The sequence below is a fragment of the Bombus fervidus genome, chromosome 16 (assembly GCF_041682495.2).
Source record: "Bombus fervidus isolate BK054 chromosome 16, iyBomFerv1, whole genome shotgun sequence".
NCBI classification, from domain to species: Eukaryota; Metazoa; Arthropoda; class Insecta; order Hymenoptera; family Apidae; genus Bombus; species Bombus fervidus.
In genome coordinates this window covers 7283068-7303011 of record NC_091532.1, presented here as the reverse complement: position 1 = coordinate 7303011, position 19944 = coordinate 7283068, and the positions used below count along the sequence as shown (strand labels likewise).

The 19944-nt window shown below is 42.4% G+C and overlaps 1 protein-coding gene across 9 annotated transcripts in view; it reads right to left on the bottom strand.

Annotated features, from left to right (window-relative positions):
• LOC139995443 (agrin) overlaps positions 1 to 19944 on the bottom strand; it is a 385320-nt gene that overhangs the window by 252642 nt on the left and 112734 nt on the right. For 5 of the 9 annotated variants that reach the window (XM_072018913.1, XM_072018914.1, XM_072018911.1 and 2 more), the window contains exon 2: positions 8920 to 10439. The exons of 3 other annotated variants lie outside the window; for them this stretch is intronic. In XM_072018913.1, the coding sequence (XP_071875014.1) occupies positions 8920 to 10240 (1321 nt within the window). In that variant the 5' untranslated portion in view covers positions 10241 to 10439. Of the gene's footprint in view, positions 1 to 8919; positions 10440 to 13285; positions 13346 to 19944 lie in introns of all 9 variants that reach the window. One more of the 9 variants, XM_072018912.1, reaches the window with a different exon arrangement.

Genomic DNA, 19944 nt, shown 5'->3' with positions numbered 1-19944 from the left:
ACGTCCTTCTCTCGCAATCATGCTCGCGAATCAGTTTCAAAACATTTACACGTACAGCGTTCGTTCTAAAAATGTGGTTTTATCGAGAAATCCAGCGCAATCTAAAATAATTCAGTAGATTTCACCACAAGAAACTTTAATTTCCTTTTAGAAAATGTATTTTTTCGAAGAAATTACTGTAACTTGCCATGAAAATCATACTATTGTACATGCGAACGGCACCAAAGTGAATTACATAAACTAGGTAATTTCGGTAAATCCCGAAGTTCTATAACAGTCGTAAGTTTATATCGCACAACATTCGTCATTGTTGAGCTTACATGATTCCCGTCTACTCGGAAATTCCATTAAGCCGTCCGCAATTAGCCGTGACAACAATAGACACTGATGGTATTAGGCTCGTGTCGCTAATAATTGAAATTGTATCTGGTTGACACCGTGTTCCGCGATCGGCCAGACTACGTTATTTCGTTACAGCGGCTTTTGCTTACTCAACAGAATTGGAAAACATACTACATGATCAAATGAACGCGTAGAACGATGAAACAATACATATGGTGGAGTGGGTTAATGATATTTGTGTGCTGAGATATTCTACTACGGTATAACAAATTTTCGTTCCAAGTTATTTCAGTAGGAAAAACTTTCGATTGATAATTGCAGGCCTATGTTGTTTTAAACCTCCAGTACTATTTTATTATATAACAAAATTACAAATTCTTACTCATAGATCCATATAAAATATTTAATAAAATAAGCGAAACTGCGAAACGGAAATACTTTAAAGAACCTGCTCTCGTAATTCAGGATTGACGTACATTTTTTAGGCAAATAATCATTCGCAACTTAAATTCTATTCCTGCGAAAACAAGGAAAGAACGAAAGAAAAGACAAAAATTGGCACTGTGGTGTTAAGCTTAAACGAGAGCAAGTACGAAACAGAAATTTCAAAGTTACGAGAAACTTGGTGCCTACGAGTTCGACCCCTTTAATAAGCTGCACCTCGTCCAGGCTCGCGTAGTTTTTCCGAAGAAATTTTAAACGGCAACGGAATGGCAGTTACCAGCGCCAGGAGGAAATGGCGCGGAAACGCCCTTCCATGAGAGTCGCAAAGGAAAGAAGCGAAAAGAAAGAACACGACAGCGCGGCATTTATTAAATTAAACGTCAGCTTCCCTGACAGGGCTTTTCCAGAGAGTCCTCTTTAGCGACCAACTTCCGTTCTATTTCTTCCTGTAGAAACGTGAAAGCTGACCGTGTCGGATCGCTGTTCCTACACAATTTCTAGTTGCCCTCCTCGTTTTCGTCGCTAGTTTATCTCTTTCAAACGTATTTAAATATTTCAACTACGCGAAGCGCAGAATCCTCGGTGATCTGTCTGTTCAAAAAATGGTACAGTTTAAATTGAAAAGCAATTAAATAGAAACTATAGAAACATTTTGTTATTGACTAAACAATTCGTGTCCAGAGTATTTAGCATTCAAAGGATTAAAGTTACACATAACAACGTGGTATACGAGCACGTGATACAACAAACAATGACGAGGAAACGGTGTAGCTTTCGCGTAATATGAAAACTATTGGATACAAGTAATCGCGACAAAACATTGGGGGATTCACGGCGGAAATGATCCTAGAAGGGACTGTCGGGAGCTTCTTGCCGAGACGACGGGTGATACGGTCGGCTTTTTCTCGTCAGGAAAGTTTTCGAGTTTCTCAAAGCTCTGCGACGGATTGGGGACGGCGCGTAAGCGACCGGTCACGAGGACTGTAATGGAGCAGCAGGGGCTGTGCACAGGCACGAGAAGAATGAGGGAAAAGAAAAGAGGAAACGGGAAGGGAAGGGAAGTAAGAGAACAGGGACGAGGAGTTAGCGGGATTTATCGGTCTTGGACTTATTAACTCCTACGGCGAAGTTAACATTAATCTTGACTTGAACTCGGTAACTCGCGAACAATCCCGATCGCCGCCGATTGCTGCGACCTTTTTCCCTATTGGCTCTTCCCTTTCTGTTTCCCCTTCTGTGTCGAAGAAGTCAGTGATCTTGGCGAGACCGATAGAAAGCTACTTGTCGGCGGTCCTGCGACTTTACCTTGGATTTATAGCGACCCGATATTTTTAACGCGATTGCGTAATGTTCAGAACCGTAGAAACGATTTATGATATACGTGGTTCTTCGTTCTTACTCAGGCGACGATAAGCTTTTCTAAAATGTTCAAAGATAATTAGAAAATGATTTCAATTAAGAAGCATAAGCTACTGTATAATTCTCGATAATATCTTGGAATCGTAAAAAAGAAAGCATCGCATTTCGAGTATGATCCGCGTGACAAATTCAGTTGTAAAAATATCGTTGCAAGTTCTAGTCGGCAAGATGCAAAAAGGTTCGTCGTCCTTTCTGTGGCATACTCGTTACACCTTCTACATATTTTGTGCAGTAACTCTACTGTTTTATAAAACGCTTCTAGGAATATAATCCGGCATGAACCGTCACGGATATTTTATATATATATATTCGCCGGCAAGTTGCCGAATCGTTTGCCAGTTTAACGTCGTTTCTGCGCGAGAACTTTGTACGGCAATAAGAAACTTCTCAGCCGATGCGCTTCTGTATTCGGGGAAAACGAAAGAAGGACGATAGGGATCGTATTATCGAAGAAACGCGTAACTGCTCGCGAGAAACCGTATCGCGATCGTTTCTCGTCGGAGAATTCTCAAGTTCCTGACAGTCGTGTACAGTCCAAATATACTGGGGAACGATTCCCATAGAAGTGGAAAATCGTATTCCTACTTTCTTTAGATCGTGTATAGTACATATCCCGTTTCGTTGTTTTACAGCAGTGTGAATTAAAGAAATTTATTGCCATGGTGTTCCTTTTAAATTTACGAAGCTGAGAAATTGAATCTCTACTTTATTCTACAATAATTTGTCGTATTCTTGGTAAATTCATTTTTAACGTGGATCTTTCTTGATCCCAACTAGAGATCGATAACTCGACACATCCTTATCTTAACAACCAGTCGACTCAATTACCATACTTAGGAAATATCCGCAAATTCTACTGGATCCCCATGCCTTAACAATTTCCGCGAACGTCGATTCTTTTCAACATCAGGAACAGATCTTCCATAACAGAAAGTTCAACGAAACTTCCACTCTCGTCCTTGGCTACGCGTGGCTTGAATTTCACATTACTCTGAACAGCCTCGACTTTTCCAGGTTGCAAGTGAGAACACTTGATGGCCATGCAATTACGAGCGGTTACGGAACGTTTATCGCTCGGAGAGTGAAATTTCACGATGGCACGCGTGCAGGCTTTCGTTTCTTCCTCGGCTATTCCGTAAAACGCGGTCCCGACTCGGCAAGGCGCGAAACAGCGTCGCTCGCAATTTTCCTGGCAACCGAGGATCCAATTTCGTCCGTCGGCTGCTTCTCGCTCGACATTCCCGTCTCGTTGCTCTGGACGCGTCGCGTCGTCGAGGAGCCCGATGGCCTCCGAGCAAAACGCGTGCGTTACCAACGGTATCAATGGCAGGATACAATTTTCTCGCCAGCTGACAGCCAAGTAAGAGGATTGACGGCCGCCCGAGAGCGGGAAATTCCAACCGATAAACCGGTTTTCGCGGATTTTCAGTAACACGTGTCACTCCCTTTGATTAATGACTATCCACTCTGCCCTTTACACCTTATCCTCTTGACACCGATTTTTAGAGAATTCGCGAACAGTCGTGTTATTAAGTTTCCAAGCACGCGTTGAAACAAAGAACCAGAGCAAGTTATGGCGGATATTTGCTTGATTGAAAAATGTGGATAATAATGGAGTCTTCGACCGTTTGATGGATATCTAGCAACATATAAACTGGTTGGGGAACAAGGAAGGAGCGATAAATATTCTTCGAAATTTAGCGAAGTTGCTTGCGCTATACGTCGGGCATAGTTCACGCGCGTAGTGTCACATTTTCACATCAGAAACTTTGTAGTTCGACTACATCCTCTATCTGGAACTGCCATTCTCAGATATCTGGCATACCCTTAGAATTCTAGGACGTACGAAGAATTTGAAGAACGTTTTCGTTCGAGAAGATCTTTAAATTTATCCGTCATATTTACGCTTGTTCGAAAGTTCCAATCTTGTATTTATTCCGTCCCATAACGTAGCAGGCAACTGAAATCCTTGCGTTTCCACTTTCAATAACGCGAATACGTTTATGAAGATATTTCAGCATAGTATAAGAAGCAGTGGATTATGTTTATTTCAGTACTACAACGACGTGTATCGTACCTTGGAAAGTTATTAAAATCCAAGCACGGTGTTTGTAGCGGTCGAATCTCTCTGTGAACAGGGATAGCGAACGTGTTAATACACGTTCTAATTTCCTACTCTCGGTGTATAGTTTAGAAGGATTACCGGCATACCACGTGAAACCTTTCCCGCCATCGATATAACAAAGTTTAGCCTATGTCCTGCAACAACGCGTTCATCAAAAGCGGTGGTGAATTGATCGAAAAAACCGAGTCAAAGTTTCAGTTCAACGGCGATAATCCGAAAAGCAATTACAACGTCGTCGAACAAGCCTGATCCCGAGGGCCAATGTTAAAATCGGTTTACCCGGTCGTCTCGTAAACTGTTCGTCCCGGCACGACGATATAGCAAGTTTGACGAGACCTTCCGGCATTAAGGCCGCGTACACACTGAACGACATCGCGTGCTATGGGCAAAGTCCTTGTAATTTATGTGGAACAAACGCAGCGGAGTTTACTGGCGGGCTCGTAGCCCGCCGGATAAGGAGCAGATGAGATATCTCCGGCCTTAATATGATCGGCGACGCCCTTAATCCCAAAACCCTGAGCCCACCTCGAAGCCTTGCTGCAAGGTTGCCTGAGAATGAGGACGAAACGCTGGAATCGCGGGAAACGCTCATAAAGGCAGATGCGAACACGTGCCTTACATACTAAATCCTCATCCTGCGCCAAAGCTTCTCGACGCCGCATGCCGCACGACGTAGTGCTGCCGCATATATACCAGGTGTCTCTAATTTCATCGCGTCCGACGCTCTATCCTCGACTAAAGAGATTGACTCGGTCGAGATTGAACTTCCTTCGTCTTCCGCGACTTTGGAGAATTCGCGTGAGATGGAAAGATGAGAAAATTCGGGTGCGAAGTCCCGAATGATGATTTTCAAGGGTCCATTTCCGTGATCGATGCATACAAGTCACCCTTAATTTACGTGCAGACGTAAAATAGAGCTTACGATTTAACTCATTGCCTCGTACGTTGCACGAGGTACAAGGCTGATGATATTAACGAAGTCGGATTACGCGACTATTACGATTGCAAAATACAGCGATCTCTCGACATGTTGCGCGCCAAATTAACGAAGAGCAGCTAAACGTTTAAATAGCATACGGTTACTACAAAGCGGAGATAAACGTGAGTCGATGGAATTTGAAAGGCGGCCGCGATCGAGTTATATGACACACCATTTCATATGAAATTAAAGCGAGGATTTTATAGTCGTGCTTGATGGTCATGGCACAGTATTTTTCAAATTAAGCGCTTATCATTCGTGTTATTCATAACTTGATTCGTGACATTTTATCCTTCTGTATTTTTAAGAAAATCTACTTTTTCGCATGAGATAAACATTCGTACCCCGAGTGTCTACGCGTTATAATAAAATAGAGCGACTCTGTCAACTTCAAGTTGAAAGGTTTGTCGCAAAAGGGGTGATAAAATTTATGCCTTGTCATATAACAGTATCGCCTATCTGTGTCGCGTATCAACTCGTAACACAAATCTTCCTCGGTTCAACGACGTATGATACATTTCGCTGCGATTCGTCAGTGTCTGAAAATCCTTGTAAATTACAACTAACTCCGGCGAACAAATCGAATCTTTATCAAACATCATCCAACCAAATTGCCCTTCCATCGTACTCGCGCCTACTCAATAAACATATTGATTCTCCGTAATGAAATATAACCGATTCCATCAACGATTCCAACACTATGGAGCTTGGTTTAAACAAACGACAAACCAGAAGCGCATCGACGCCACGTAAAAGACACCTGCGTCGACTGTCGGTTTGGCAATTATCACGGAATTCTATGAGAACCAACTCGATATCCGAATAGTTTGGTGGCGCGAAACGACGCGCCGCGACGTCGCCGGTTAAATCGAATTTCCGAAAATCCCGACCGAAAATACGACGTTCGACGAGAGCGGTTGACGATCACGGAGGGGTGGGTGAAGGTGAACGAGTTGCCTGGCGTTCGACGAATTCCTACGCCGTTGCTCGCAGTAAATGTATTGTCCTCTGGACAATGCAATGGCTGATTGCGAAGCGGACGGACGAAAACTTGACCCGAAAATAAACCGAATCGCTCAAACGCCCTGTCGGCTGCTGCCAAATGCAGCCACTCGGAATAGTCGAGAACAGGAGGGGCGTCTGCTACCGACCCTCCTTTTCAACTTGCTATTTTTCTGGTCTTCTCGTCCAGGAACAGAGAGCCTTCTCTCTGTTGGTTGCATGCGGTCATCGTTCGTCGAAAGTACCGACGCGATACCGCTCGGAAATCGCAAGGGAAAACGTCCATGCCCGATGCCTCATAGCCACTGTGTGAAAACTCTTTCTCTCTCTCTCTCTCTTTAGTTTTCTCTCCTCTTCTCGACGGCAGTATTTCGTTTGCTCGCCCTCTCGCTTTCATTGTTCCCGATCGACGTTTGCCGAATCGAACCGAAAACACCGGAGAAGAGATTTTAACGAATGACGCACGGCCAAACAGACACCTAACGTAGATATGTAGAAATAATAAAACGCAGAAGAGATAGTACAATAAATTATAATATATCTATAATAATAATTTTTATGGAACTACCCTATGCGTATATAAGAACGGATACTCAAACGTGATTGGTCGAGTCAGAAATTTAGAACAGGTAGCTACCGTAATGAGAGTGTATGAACCTTGGAATGAGACATTTATTTATTTTTCCATTGTGAAACTCGGAACGTTCTGAATCCATTCTTGCATTCGACAATAAAATCCCATAAAGTATATTGTGTCAAAATATACGTAAGCAATGCCAAATATTTGTACGTTCTATGTATACATACGTTATAGGAAATGAAAAAATTACCTGTACCTTAAATTTTAATCTACGAGTAAATTATATTCTCACGCACAAATAAATATTCATGCCACTTGTAGCGTTCGTTGATTAATTTAATGAAAATGTAATTTAGATAATTGATAATCACAATCCTGTGTTATATGCTTTGAATTATTTTCACGAGTAACCAAGGAAGTTATTAATTATTGACTACACTAATTGAACGATATTAAATTATATATTGTTATCAGCATCGTTCTACATGCGCTTTTAAACCGTAATTGAATTCCGAATCAAAACATAGAACAAACATCATTGGTGAATGACGAACTGGTTCAAAATGAGTCAGTTTATATTCCTCTAGGGAGCACAGCATGATGCCGGTTCCCGAGCGTGTTGTTATCTCGTAAACGAGCAAGGAAAGATGTCCAATGATTCTCCTGGCATCTGTTTTCTCTCACCATCTTACACGCTTACTACGTACGTGTCTTACGATCAAATAAATTTTGATCGCAACTAAATAATATCTACTTCTTCTAAACGTATGACCATCAAAGAACGAGTTGTACCTTCTTTCGAATGGTAAATATTATCTCTTTTAAATGTAATATAAATTTATATTTTTTAAATATTTTTCAAACAATTTATATCGTATCTATCGTTCTGGTCTAAATAATTTCTATCATTGCCACGATATTCCCAATCTAACGCGAAATCATCAAATTTCAAATGCTTTCAGGTAAGTACTCAGAGCGAGTAACAAATAAAAGCGTAGTTACATAGGCAATAAGTAAGGAGGGAAATTTTCCAAAGAATCTGACAAAGTGCTCAAAAATCGTTTCCAAGTCCGACAACCGCGTCGAAAGGAAAATTTAATACATTTCACTTGGTGCGGTATCCCGTACATCGTGCGTCCGAACATTCACTGTGGAGCAGAATGGATTCCCAAGGTGTACGTCACTCTTGTCCACCTCTATTCTTTAAACCCTCTTCTTCCATTTACCGTTCACATTGTAATTCCGACCGAATAGTTTCGCTAGTGGCAAGTCCGTACGTGCCGGGCATGTCAAATTCGATATATAAAACTGGCTGGGAGACAGCAACCGTTCCAGCTTAACGTATCGTCAGCACGTGTCGTCGACGTCGCTGTTGCCGTCGTCGTCGTCGTCGTGGTCGTCGTCGCCGTCCATTATTATGGCAGTCACATGGACGACCGTAAATAATTGGTATCGGATGCTCATTAACTAAATGGCCCTTTGGTATCGGTTGGACGCGAAATGAAGAAACGAAATAACGGGAAACGAAAGAAAAAGAACATCCGCTATCGAAGCAGACCTACTATTAGCACGCGTTCCGACAACGAGAAGAGTCTTTGTAGCCATCGTCGAGAAAACTTTGCTAATTTCGTATCCTCCTTTAGCAAAGCTTCTCTGTTAGCTAGCGGCATTCGTTTTCCCTGGAACGTGACCTATAACTTTAAATGACTCTCATCGTTTCTAAAATAAATGTACAGGCACAAAGAAAGCAACTGGTTTGAGTAAACATCACGGTGAAGAAGGAATCTGAACGAGAATCCCGATTCCTTTAAGATACCGCTGTCTTTATCGTACTAACAATTTTCTCGTTACGTTCTTGGCCGTAAATGTACGAAATTCCTAACTACTAAGACTCTTGGCGTTTCGAAATCGTATCAAGCGATTCCGAATATGTTCATAATGCAAACTATGTATCCATTTGAAAATCCTTGTAAAATGTAAGCCCGATATAATAGAAACTAACGAAGAGATATAAGTAAAATGACTCACAGTTTAGATACAGTAGAATTCCAGCGACGAACACGAAGATAACAACGAGAAGGACCAAAAGGAGTAACAGTATGGTAGGCCTGCACCAAGGATTCCCGACGACTTCCGTTTGCCTGCCATCCTTGCCACGTTTCTGGTCAATGACGCTCGACTCTCCGCTAACATTCACTACTACGCCCTTGTACGGATACTGTGGCGTCTTTTTCTCGGCCAAGAATCCATGATCGTCCTCGGGATCCGAATAAACGCCGTACGCCTCGAAATTGTTCTTCCTGTATCCGTTCATCTTTTCCGCGTTTGTCTCCTCTTGGTCCTGAGTCTTTCTAGCGTATGCGGCAGACGAAGAGGAGCCCAATTCGCCAATCTTCAACGTTTGATCGTACGATTTATCTTGATATCTCGAGGACGAAGAACCGTCGTACTTGGCCCTCTCGTAACTCTTCGAGCTGGTCAACTCGTATTTCGAGTCGTACGGCTTGCCACCGGTTTCGTAAGCCTGTTCTTCGTACTCGTACGATCTAGGCTCGTACGATTTACCCGTTTCGTATCGCGGCAGTGTCCCGTACATCTTACTGACAGAATGATATTTACTTTCGTATTTTCTGCCGGAAAGGTCTTGCTGCGCGGCACAAGACAACTCGTAAGCAGAATCGTGCGTCTTCACCCCGGATTCATAGCCCTTCGACGGAGTCGGCTCGTACACTTTGCCCGAATGATGATGGTGATGGTGATCTTTCTTCGGCTCGAGCTTCAACGTTTCTTCCGCGTATCTAGACGCGTACTCGTAATCTGTTAAATCTCTCGAGTATCGCCTACCACCTGCCTCCTGAAGTTCCGTAGGATAAGTCCTGCTGAGCTTCTGGGCATCGCTCCTCTCGTACGGCGCGTCCAAGTCTGACTCCTGATACGTTCTCTGATCCCCCCGACGATCGTACCTCAGGTTATCCTCTGGATAAATTCTGTTATCGTATCGGTCAATATCCTCCCTGTCGTACGGCTTTCGCTCGTAGCTCCTGTAGCCCCTGCTCGACTGATCGTGGTAGCCCTGCTCATACGGGGGCAACCCCGATGCCGACTGGCCATCCTGATACGGCTTAGAGTCTTGGTACTCGAGGTACCGGGAGGATCTACGCTCGCTACCATAGTCCATCGAGCCTTCGACCACGTTTGGCAGTTTGCTACTTAAATTCTCGCCGGTTCCGGTGGACAACGCCTGGCAGGTCTCCGCATGCTCGACTAAATTAGGCAGCCTCGATAACGAGCTACCTGGCGTGTTCTCCGTCAGGTCGAGCTTCAAACCGTTGCTGCTCGTCCTGCGCATTTTCAGAAATTCGCATGTTCGATCTCGAGCGACGAACGACCGCGACGACCGCTCGTGTTGCTCGATCGATTACGATTCGCGCGCGACTCGTTCTAAATCCCTTTTCGTTACATCGACGTAGAAGTCATTTCGGACGCGATTAACGCGCTTTCGTTGTTGGGCGAAGCGTAGGTGTTAGTGGGGATGAGTTACAGAGAATCTGAAAAGAAGAGAAAAGAGAGGGGTTAGTGAATTAGTTGGAGTATTAGTAGGATCGATAGATTTGGCGCTTTTGGTATATTTGTTAGATCAATGCGAATGTCCTGTCGTTCGTGAGTGCGATGAACGAGAAACAAAATTTTGCCAAAGATTTTACCATAGATGGAATGAATCTTTGCAACCACGTGATAATATATTCAAGCGTTAAATTACAAATAAAAGTTAATCGTAGGTTTCGTTCGTGTTAAGTTCATAAATATATGATGGTATTAATTGCTTAAAGTATACTGGGAACACCGCTGCATTCTAACAACTAATTAACTTCTAAACTATAGATCACATCGCGGATATGCGAATATAAACAAAAGCTATAAATCTTTCCTACGTACGTCGGGATAATCGCCGTAAGAATCTTAGAATTCATAATCGTATCTACCACAGTCGCAACGCGAATAAATATTTTTAATTGCGGCAGTGCATTCTAGAACTGCGGGCGCAAGTCGGATCAGCGGTTCGCCAAGCTCTTAGAGCGTGCTTATCCGTAGTCCGTTATCGATATGTGTATCTCAATACAGGGTGTTCGGGGCCGCAATATTCTGTAAGCGCTGCTCCAGACCACGATTACAGCCGTATGCTTGCTACCCCACGAATACTCGATATAACAATGACAACGATAATACTCGATCGTGCGTGACCGAAATGCAACGTTCGTTGTGGCAGACGATAATACCAGACTGGTATTCACACGCACTGTCTAAATCCCAAGGAAATTCAGATCCTATGTGTCAAATCGAATCAACGTTTCGTCTCTTGTAACTTTTTCTCTCTGTCTAACGCGAGTGATTATTTTATGCGCTTCAATTTCAAATAGTGCTACGTACGAGTACTCATATTTCCATTGAACTTGATATTTATTTATGCCTCTCAGTTTTAGAAATTTTCTCGAATGAAATATCACAGAACTGGATCAAAGTGGCTTTGAAAAGTTTTGAAATCAAACTTTAAAATGAAATGTACGAACGTAACATTGGCTCTTAATGGATTAATCTTGTCATACAGTACTTTATCGGAAACTTTTTATTGCAGACGACGTTATATACTACTGGCGATTGAAAGCAAATAAAAAAGTAATAATACGACTGCAACTACGACAAATCTACTTTAGATGATTTATATCAACGAAACACCTTCACGTAACAATTTCTAAATCAAACACACGGTTTGCTGATCGAAATTTACGAAAGAAAAGGCAGTTATCAAGCGGAGGTGTGAGAGGGAGCAACGGGCGAGGCTCGATCGATAATTAATTAAACATGATTGCGGAGGAACGACAAAATGTCACGTCTCATCGAAAGTTTCCGCGGCAGCCCTGGCAAGAATATCGTTTCGACGTAGTTGCGGCAACTTCTCAAGTAACGTACAATGAGAGCTCTGCAAACAGTGTCTCGTGAGGATGGCGTTTATCTTTCATTCGTACGTATCTTACGCGCAAGCCTCGCTCTCATTAATGTGTAATGGCGTAATCCCCTCCTGTCATAGAGACGCGACTCGTGGACCACCGATAAAACGAAACTTTGTTCCTTGACGTAATTGAAAATCTTTGATCGAGCCACGATTCGCCAGGATTCCAATCTGAATTATTTGATCGTCTCACGTTCTAACGTGACCAACCGAGAGACGAATTCTTCGCGAAAACCATCACGTGCTCCGCCTCAAAATTAAAATCATTTCTGAACTTCCAAATTGAATTTTTTAACCTGAAAATTGGATGGTCATCTTCGTTAATCGGAAAATTTTAGCTTGATATTGAAGTTTCGAGGAGTAGGAATTTATAATGTGTAACGTATTTATGAATTCACGTTATAAATTCGAAGTAAATCGAACGTGACGATATTTAATTTTTCATTTTCATAATCAATAGCCAATTAATTAATAGCCAAAAATAAATAACCTTCTACCGATATTTTTAATATATTGCGATAAAAAGTTGTTATTCTGCTAAAAGCTCATTCATACGCGTCGAAATAAACGCAACGTTCGAATATTCGTAAGTAGTATCAGTCCGTGCGTGGTCAGGCAAAATTGAAACGCCAACGTACTAATTATTCCGAGTTCGTGAAGTCAAACAAAACCAGTCGCTGATCGATCCACGTTATAATGCCGGTCGCATCTTCGCCGTAAAATGATCTTCGTCAACTAAACTGCAGTAATAAGTGCGACAAGGGCTCAAAGGAGATCGCCGTTCCGCATGTAAATACGATTAGTTCCGCAGCGTAACTTCATTTACGTATATTAAAAGCGCAGATAGCCCACTTTATGCAAACGACGAAAGGATGGGCGTGGTGAGAGGAGAGCCAAGTCCCGAGGAGAGAACCTGAATAGGTGGAGAAGGGGGCTCAGAACGAAAACGACAATGAAAAGAAAAAAAGAAAATGTTTTGCCAGGAACAATAAAAAATCAGGGAACCAACGGACCAAGGAGGAACAGTCGTCAGTGCAATGCCGTTTTCTGAATCCTGAATGTCAATCGCTAAATACTCCATCCGACAGCCCCAGAGTCTTTAGCGACTTTTCGCGCGACTAACGACGTTTGTTCGAAAAAAAGATATCCATAATTACGAGCTGTCTCGTTATGAAAATATAACCGCGGCTAAAAATGGAATATTCCGCTTCTCAGACCACGTTGCTGGTTCGGTACGTAACCGTACGACGACAACGACGTCGATTTTTGCGTTCTCCCAATTTGTTTTTGGTTTTTGATAGTGGAATATTTAGATGGCAATTGTGTAATAAGCGGGAGTTGGTTGTTTGGAAGAATCGAGAGGGAAGCTGCTGATATATCACTTACGCCAGAGCTGTCCACGGGCAGAGCTCCTTACGCGGCTTTGTCCTCTTCTACCCGCGGCCACTAGAAGCAGACAGATCAACGCATTTTCAGGCCAAGTTATGTTCGTTGATACATATGTTCTGGTAATAGAATTTATATAGACAGCTTCTTATATCATAGAGCTTAGCTTGGACAGCACTGACATATGCCATATACGCCACTACGTATTAATAATTTCAAAACATTGGAGCGAAAAAGAAGGAAGAGAAAAGCAGATCATACGACGCAGGGTGTTCAGAACGTTAGACACGCCAAACTAATATAATTATAGAATTTTTCGTTCGCCACGTTTGGGTCCCTTATACAACTACGGTTGGTCGATGATTATTGTCACGAAGGAACGTCGACCAGCTGCAACTATTCCACGACCGTATGTTCGGATTAGCAATGTCTCGCGGTGGACGTTTCGCTGTTGAATACCGCCGCGCCAAAACTATTTTCACTAATGAAGCGCCGTTAAAACTTTCCCGATATGCCCTCCTACGAGGCTGGAAGTCTGGTGATTCCTTTCCCGGACCAATATATACCATTTGTCTGCTGTTCGATCGCCGGATATTCCAAAACTGCACGTCGAATATTCCGGCTAATAATTGCGCTCATGTTACGACCACTCGATGTCGTCGGGATTATGTACCACTTTACCGAATCTTCCCTCAGTCGTACGATAGCTTCTGAAACCGATATTACGTGCATTTCACTCCATCTTCCGTTTTCTCGTTTCCTCTTTCGAGAGCTGCTTATATGCTTAGGGTTGTAGACGAGAGGCCGCTCGATTCGATAAACTGGCTTAGAAGGTATTTATAGAAGTTTCTGCTTAAAACGATAACAAATTAGCGAGGTAGACGTGTTAATCCGTTGATAGCGTAATAAAATAGAGAACCATATCTTCAATTCATGGGCATTACCATAACAACATTTAACAATGTCTGTGTGACGAAAATATTGAATAACGCGAACAGTATGTAAAACTACAAACTTTTAACCATTTCATACAACGGGACAACTGTGGACTGTTACATATCGACTAATCCGGACATACATGCATATTCATCTTAAAAAATTAACAAGTAACAAATATTCAAAACCACGTTCCACTGCTTTTTCCAAAAGTGTTACCATCGCGAATTTGCATACAAAACACCATCGACCCGATCTTCTCCTCTCGTCGGTATTTTTATTCAATCCGAATACATTTACTTATCCCAGGGACCGCAGTTTTCCCACTAACATTACCAACATCGGTCGCCTTTCAATTTCGGATGTGCCGAACCGTTCGCTCAACGGCGAACGGGAACGACTTCAATAATTTCGGATAGTCGATTGCAAGAGCGTCATTTTCGATGGAAATTTCATAGTCAGCCAGCGGAACTTCCGGTTTGAAAGCGCCGGCTTCTTCCTGACGCTCGCTGCCGTTCGCGCAAGCATTTTTCATGCATTTATTTGACAATTTGGCACGGTCCGATCGACTCGACCTCCAGCTCGACCTCCAACTCGACCCAAATCGGCTCCCCTTTCGGCGCACTCACAAAAACCGTTGAATTATTTATATTTTTTTCCGGTAGGTCGCAGTTGCACCGCGAGATGCAAATGCATCTACTTTTTTGTCGGCTCTTTGAATGCTTAATGCTGGGCTTGGCCGTGGTTGACGAGTCGCGATAGGTCAATGAGCGAAAAAATTCAAATGTATGATCACGAACGAGTCGAAGAAATTCAAAGCACCGCTATCTCACGGTTTCTAGTCTAATTATTAGTGTCTGCTGATTAAAAAGATAATAAAGAACTGAATTTATCATCGCGAGGTATTCTATCAGTGGAAATTCTGATACAGCTATGTAGTAATTAGAATTCTTTATCGCTTTATTCTTTGTGAATATCGATGCAAATAGGAAATAATATCGCACATACAAATTCCTGGTCGCAGTTATTCGAGTTTCGTTAGTGTGAGTTAGTTCCTTTCAGAACGGCGTACCGACGCCCTAACAGCAGCGCAACTATAGCTTCGTCAGAGCTCTGATGACACACAGATACCAAACTACTGATACTGATACTAATGCATCACTCTGTCGTCAGAAGCTGATGAAGCTGCAACGTTGATGAAACATCGTCGGTATACTGTTCGAAAAGGGCTACAGAGTTTTCACGGGAAAGGCTCCGAAAGACAAGATCAACTTGCACGCCGGTGAAAGCCTCAAAAATCTAAATTTCGAGTAAAATACGCGAATGACGGGCTGGGAAAACGTTCCGATGTTCGATAAAACATTCGTTGAACTTTTATGAAAACGCATCGGCAGCATTTTTGGGACAATAACGAATAGAGTTTGCCAGTCAGATGTATTGATAAAAAAAGAAAGAAAAAAAATTGGGAAACACAGCACTCGTAAAAAAGTATACAGAATATAGAGAAATAAAAATGAAGGAAGGTACGAGTTATCGATACGTGCCTCGAAAAATAACTCGTCGACCGTAGTAAGCACGTTAATTGCCCGAATGATCAACGATAACCGGTTCAAGAAGAGTACGTTTCATTATCGAATCTGTCTGGTTGTCGGCAATGCGTCGATTGCAAACGATACCTCTTTATTCCTCGGTTGTCTATTCGTTTGAACACTAGCGTTTATGAAACTGCTATCCCCAGAACGGCTGGTTGTATAACACGTAATTAAACTGATGAACGGGACAACGATTAAACGTGGTTGAGGCTGATCGATCTGGATAGTCGTGCATGCGAGCTCGCACTGCCGGCAAAAGTTAATCGAAATTGGCAGACGTTGGCCGAAATTGATGAACACGGTGTATCATCGGAATAGTGGAAAAGCAAAGGAATAGAAATGTCAATAAAAATGTTTGAACGCGGTCAAGCAATTAGGAAGTCGTACGAATCCGTCAACAATAAATCGATTTACAATCTTCAGCGGACTATTAACGTTCGAGATATCAGATAATAAATAAACCGCGATTAGTTTTCTAATTAGTCACGTCTTTTTGTTACAATTCTGCAGGGCCTTAGCATTCTTTTCATCGTAGATAATAACATAAGGTAGCATTAGCGGATAATCAACGCGAAGAGTGATCAAATAACACCGTTCGTGAAGAAAAACAAAAGACAAAAAGGGTCGGAGTGCAGGTTCATCGCGTCTTTGTTCGTAATTGAGACAGCAAACGAGGAGAAACAGGTGGAGCCAGAGGAAAGGGTGCAGGACAGCGAACGGAAGGGAAGGTGAAGTGCAGGTGAAATCGATTTTAGCCGACTGGTGCACCGACCTATCGCACCAGTCTCGAAAGTTACGTATTAGGTGCTTCAACCGTAATAGGTGCAATCAAACGTTAGGATTACGAGTGGTGCACTGGATGGAGAAGAGAAGAGAAGGGAGGAAGGAGTGTAGTGGTTGAAGGGAGGAACGGGTTGGTCCAAAGTTTCAGTTTCAAGAGCATAAGCGAGTGTGCGACTGTACAAAAGATCGTGCACCTGTAACAAAACTAACATCGAATCGTATGTGCGAAATTCGAACAGCGGATCGAATGTAGAAAATTGAAAGTAACGCGTGTCATCGAAGCTAATTCGTATCTAATCCTTTTTACCATTTTTTTTTTCTTTTTTTTTGTAGTTGTTTGTCGACGTTTCGTTCGTATTATTTTCGTTCGCAATTTAAAAACTCGTAGACTGACCATAAATTGCATCGATTATTCGATTTCTATTCTGGCTATTCAATTTTATCAGCATTAACTCCTACCTTTATATTTAGCTACGTTTATTTAATATTATCTATATTTGTATCTATATTTTAAATTATCGATATTTCCCAATATCGCCCCTTGTCAAATGTCGCAAGGGAAAATAAAATATTTCACGTTTCTATTTCCTATTTTCTATTTCCGATCTTCACCATGATTATATGATAACCATAAAAATACCTCTGCTCCGATCCCGATTATTTCAACTTCGAACGTAATAACAACTGCATCGACATATTTTCGCTCCGCGTGAATTTTTGACCGTTTCGCCAGTGCACCAGGCTTTACTTTCAAGATTTGTGGATAAGAAAGTCTCCATTTGGACTGCAGTACGTGTGCCGGATGCGTGCAAGTACATGAGAAAAGGGACGAGAGGGTGAAACAGAAAATGAGAAGAGGAAAGGAGAAAAAAGATAGAGTGCAAAGGTGCGAGCACATTGCGACAGGTAAAAGTCGGTTGTGTACGTGTCTGTTGGTCGGTCCCCACTATGGTACTTCTGTGTCCGGCAAAAGTCCGCAGTACGCCCATGGGGCACTTTCGTACCCCTAGAACGTCTCGACCGGAAGAGTTTCGCGTGGTTCGCCCATTGCTTTTCCCTTGCATTCCTCGCTCTACCATCGTCGTACTGCCTTCTTCGCCGTTTCCATCTTCCTGTTCCAGGTTCTCCGGTTCACCGGTTAAATAAATACTTAAACGTGAACAAGGGCGACACTCTCTCGTTGCTCGTCTCGCTCGAGATCGTGTTATTACCCCTACGCCTTTTGTCTGCTCTGTTCTCCGTGTGCACGCGTTATAAGCCAACGATATGGAGAGAAGGAACTGCGCCAGAATAAATTTTCTTGGAATTCTATGAGACTTTGACGGTTCCGCCTACGTGCTGTATGCGCGAGATTCTTGATAGCGTAATTTATGCAACAGCGATCGTTAGAGCGTTCCCAGCGATCGTTCGGTACCGTTTTGGAACGGCTGGCTTGGTGTAGGGATGCATGCACGATAATGTCGATCCTAGCTAATTATTTTCTAGCGTGCTTGCGGTTTGTTTATATTAAAGTCGATTAGTGGGTTCTTAGGTCGGTTCTTTGATCGAACTCGTCGATAATTCCGAATAATATAGCGGCGTGAAAAAATCTCAGATTGTATTACGTCCTTTTTTGATGACTTTTGAGCGTGATTCTTGAATGTTTCAAACAAATACGTGTAGAGTGATTAGACCGCAGCTGGAATGTACGTATGAGAAACTCTAGAGAGAAAATGTGTAAAATCTGTAATAGTCAGGTATATCGATGCACAACCTAATACTTTACACTTTTAAAAATGTTAAACGTATTATATATAAGTGGAATATTGTACTTTTCCGAGTGCAATAACGATATATCGAAGAACAACTTGGCAGTTTCCCAATTTGATAATATCATTTGAAACACAGATCGTGTTTTTCTTGATCATCTTGATATTTTCGTTCATCCGCTAAAATATCAACGTTGTTGACATTAAAACGATAGTGGTTTCGACGACTCCTTCGCTGTCGTTCATCCCTCCACAGTCGTTTCGCCAGACCAGTTCCCAGGATCGGCTAATAAAAATCGAGCGTCAATAGCGCAGAACAAACGTAATTACGCTCGACTTTCGAAAGCGATTACGAGATTTTCTGGTTGCCCGGGTTCACGTGCTCCACGTCGAAAAAGATCGTACCGCCAGGCGTTTTCTAATCGACCACGATTTCGAGCGGCACTCGTTTTACGGATAACAACGTGGCCAGACTACTTGCCGGCAATAGTCAACTTAACTGGATTACCTACCCATGTGTGGAGCAATTTGTCGCATTCTACGTGACTAAAACTTTCCGGTCCGTTCTGTGACATTTTCCAACTTGTTTACAATTCATTTTTGTAAAACATCGATTCTCGAATAAAGAACATGTAAATTCTAAAATCGAACGACCTCTCTTCTGCGCGTGACATGCAACTACTCGAATATTTCTCCATTTTTATTGTTCTTTAAATGCGTTCTTTCCGCTCGATACCATACATGCTGTGGCTGCTATCATAAAGGTAAAAGTGCCCATCTATCGAGTCATGGCTTTAAAATGCGGATCCATCGATCGACGAGCTTTCCGAATAGCGGAAGTTGGTTAGGTATCAAAAAAAAAAAAAAAAGAACAAATAGAAAAAAAGGAAACAAAGAAATAGACGAAAGAAATGAATTGAGCCGACAGGCGAGTAGGAATATAAAAAGAGATTCTAAAAACGTTGGTTAGGTCTTGTGGAAACGATTCGAGAGAAAACCAAAAAGGAGCGAAAAAAGAAAGAAACACGGAGAGAGTAGGAGGAGGAAACAGGCACCGTGAATTACGGCCGTAAAAAAAAAAGGAGAAATGACCTTCTTCGATCCATCCCTGCATAATTAATTACTTTCTCTGGGATGCAATTACGCCGCGTTTCCACCTGAACCGCTGAAATGATTTTCGTAGCGTGGAAAAACGTCTCGACAATAACACACCCCCCCCCCGACCTGTCATGATCTCTGGTAAAAAACAGACTGAGGAAAAAGGACGAAGAAAGGAGAGCGTTTTCCAGTCTCGGTCAACAAACCTGTGTAAATAAAATCTGCATTACGCGCTCATCAAATTAGAGATTTACCACTAGCTGACTCTCTAACACGTACGACGCGGTCTCTGAGTTTGGATAAAACTCGAGTTCGCAAAAGTAGAATTTAGTAAGAGAAGTGTTCTTTAGTTCGGTGTGCGAATATTGTGGCGTTTACCACGAGAGGATCTTTCATAGCGTAGACTATTTCGAACCTTTCGCATGATACAACACGACGATAATAGACGAGTCGTTTCGTTCAAGACGTGATCAACACGAACAACCTTGTGCGAAAATAATTT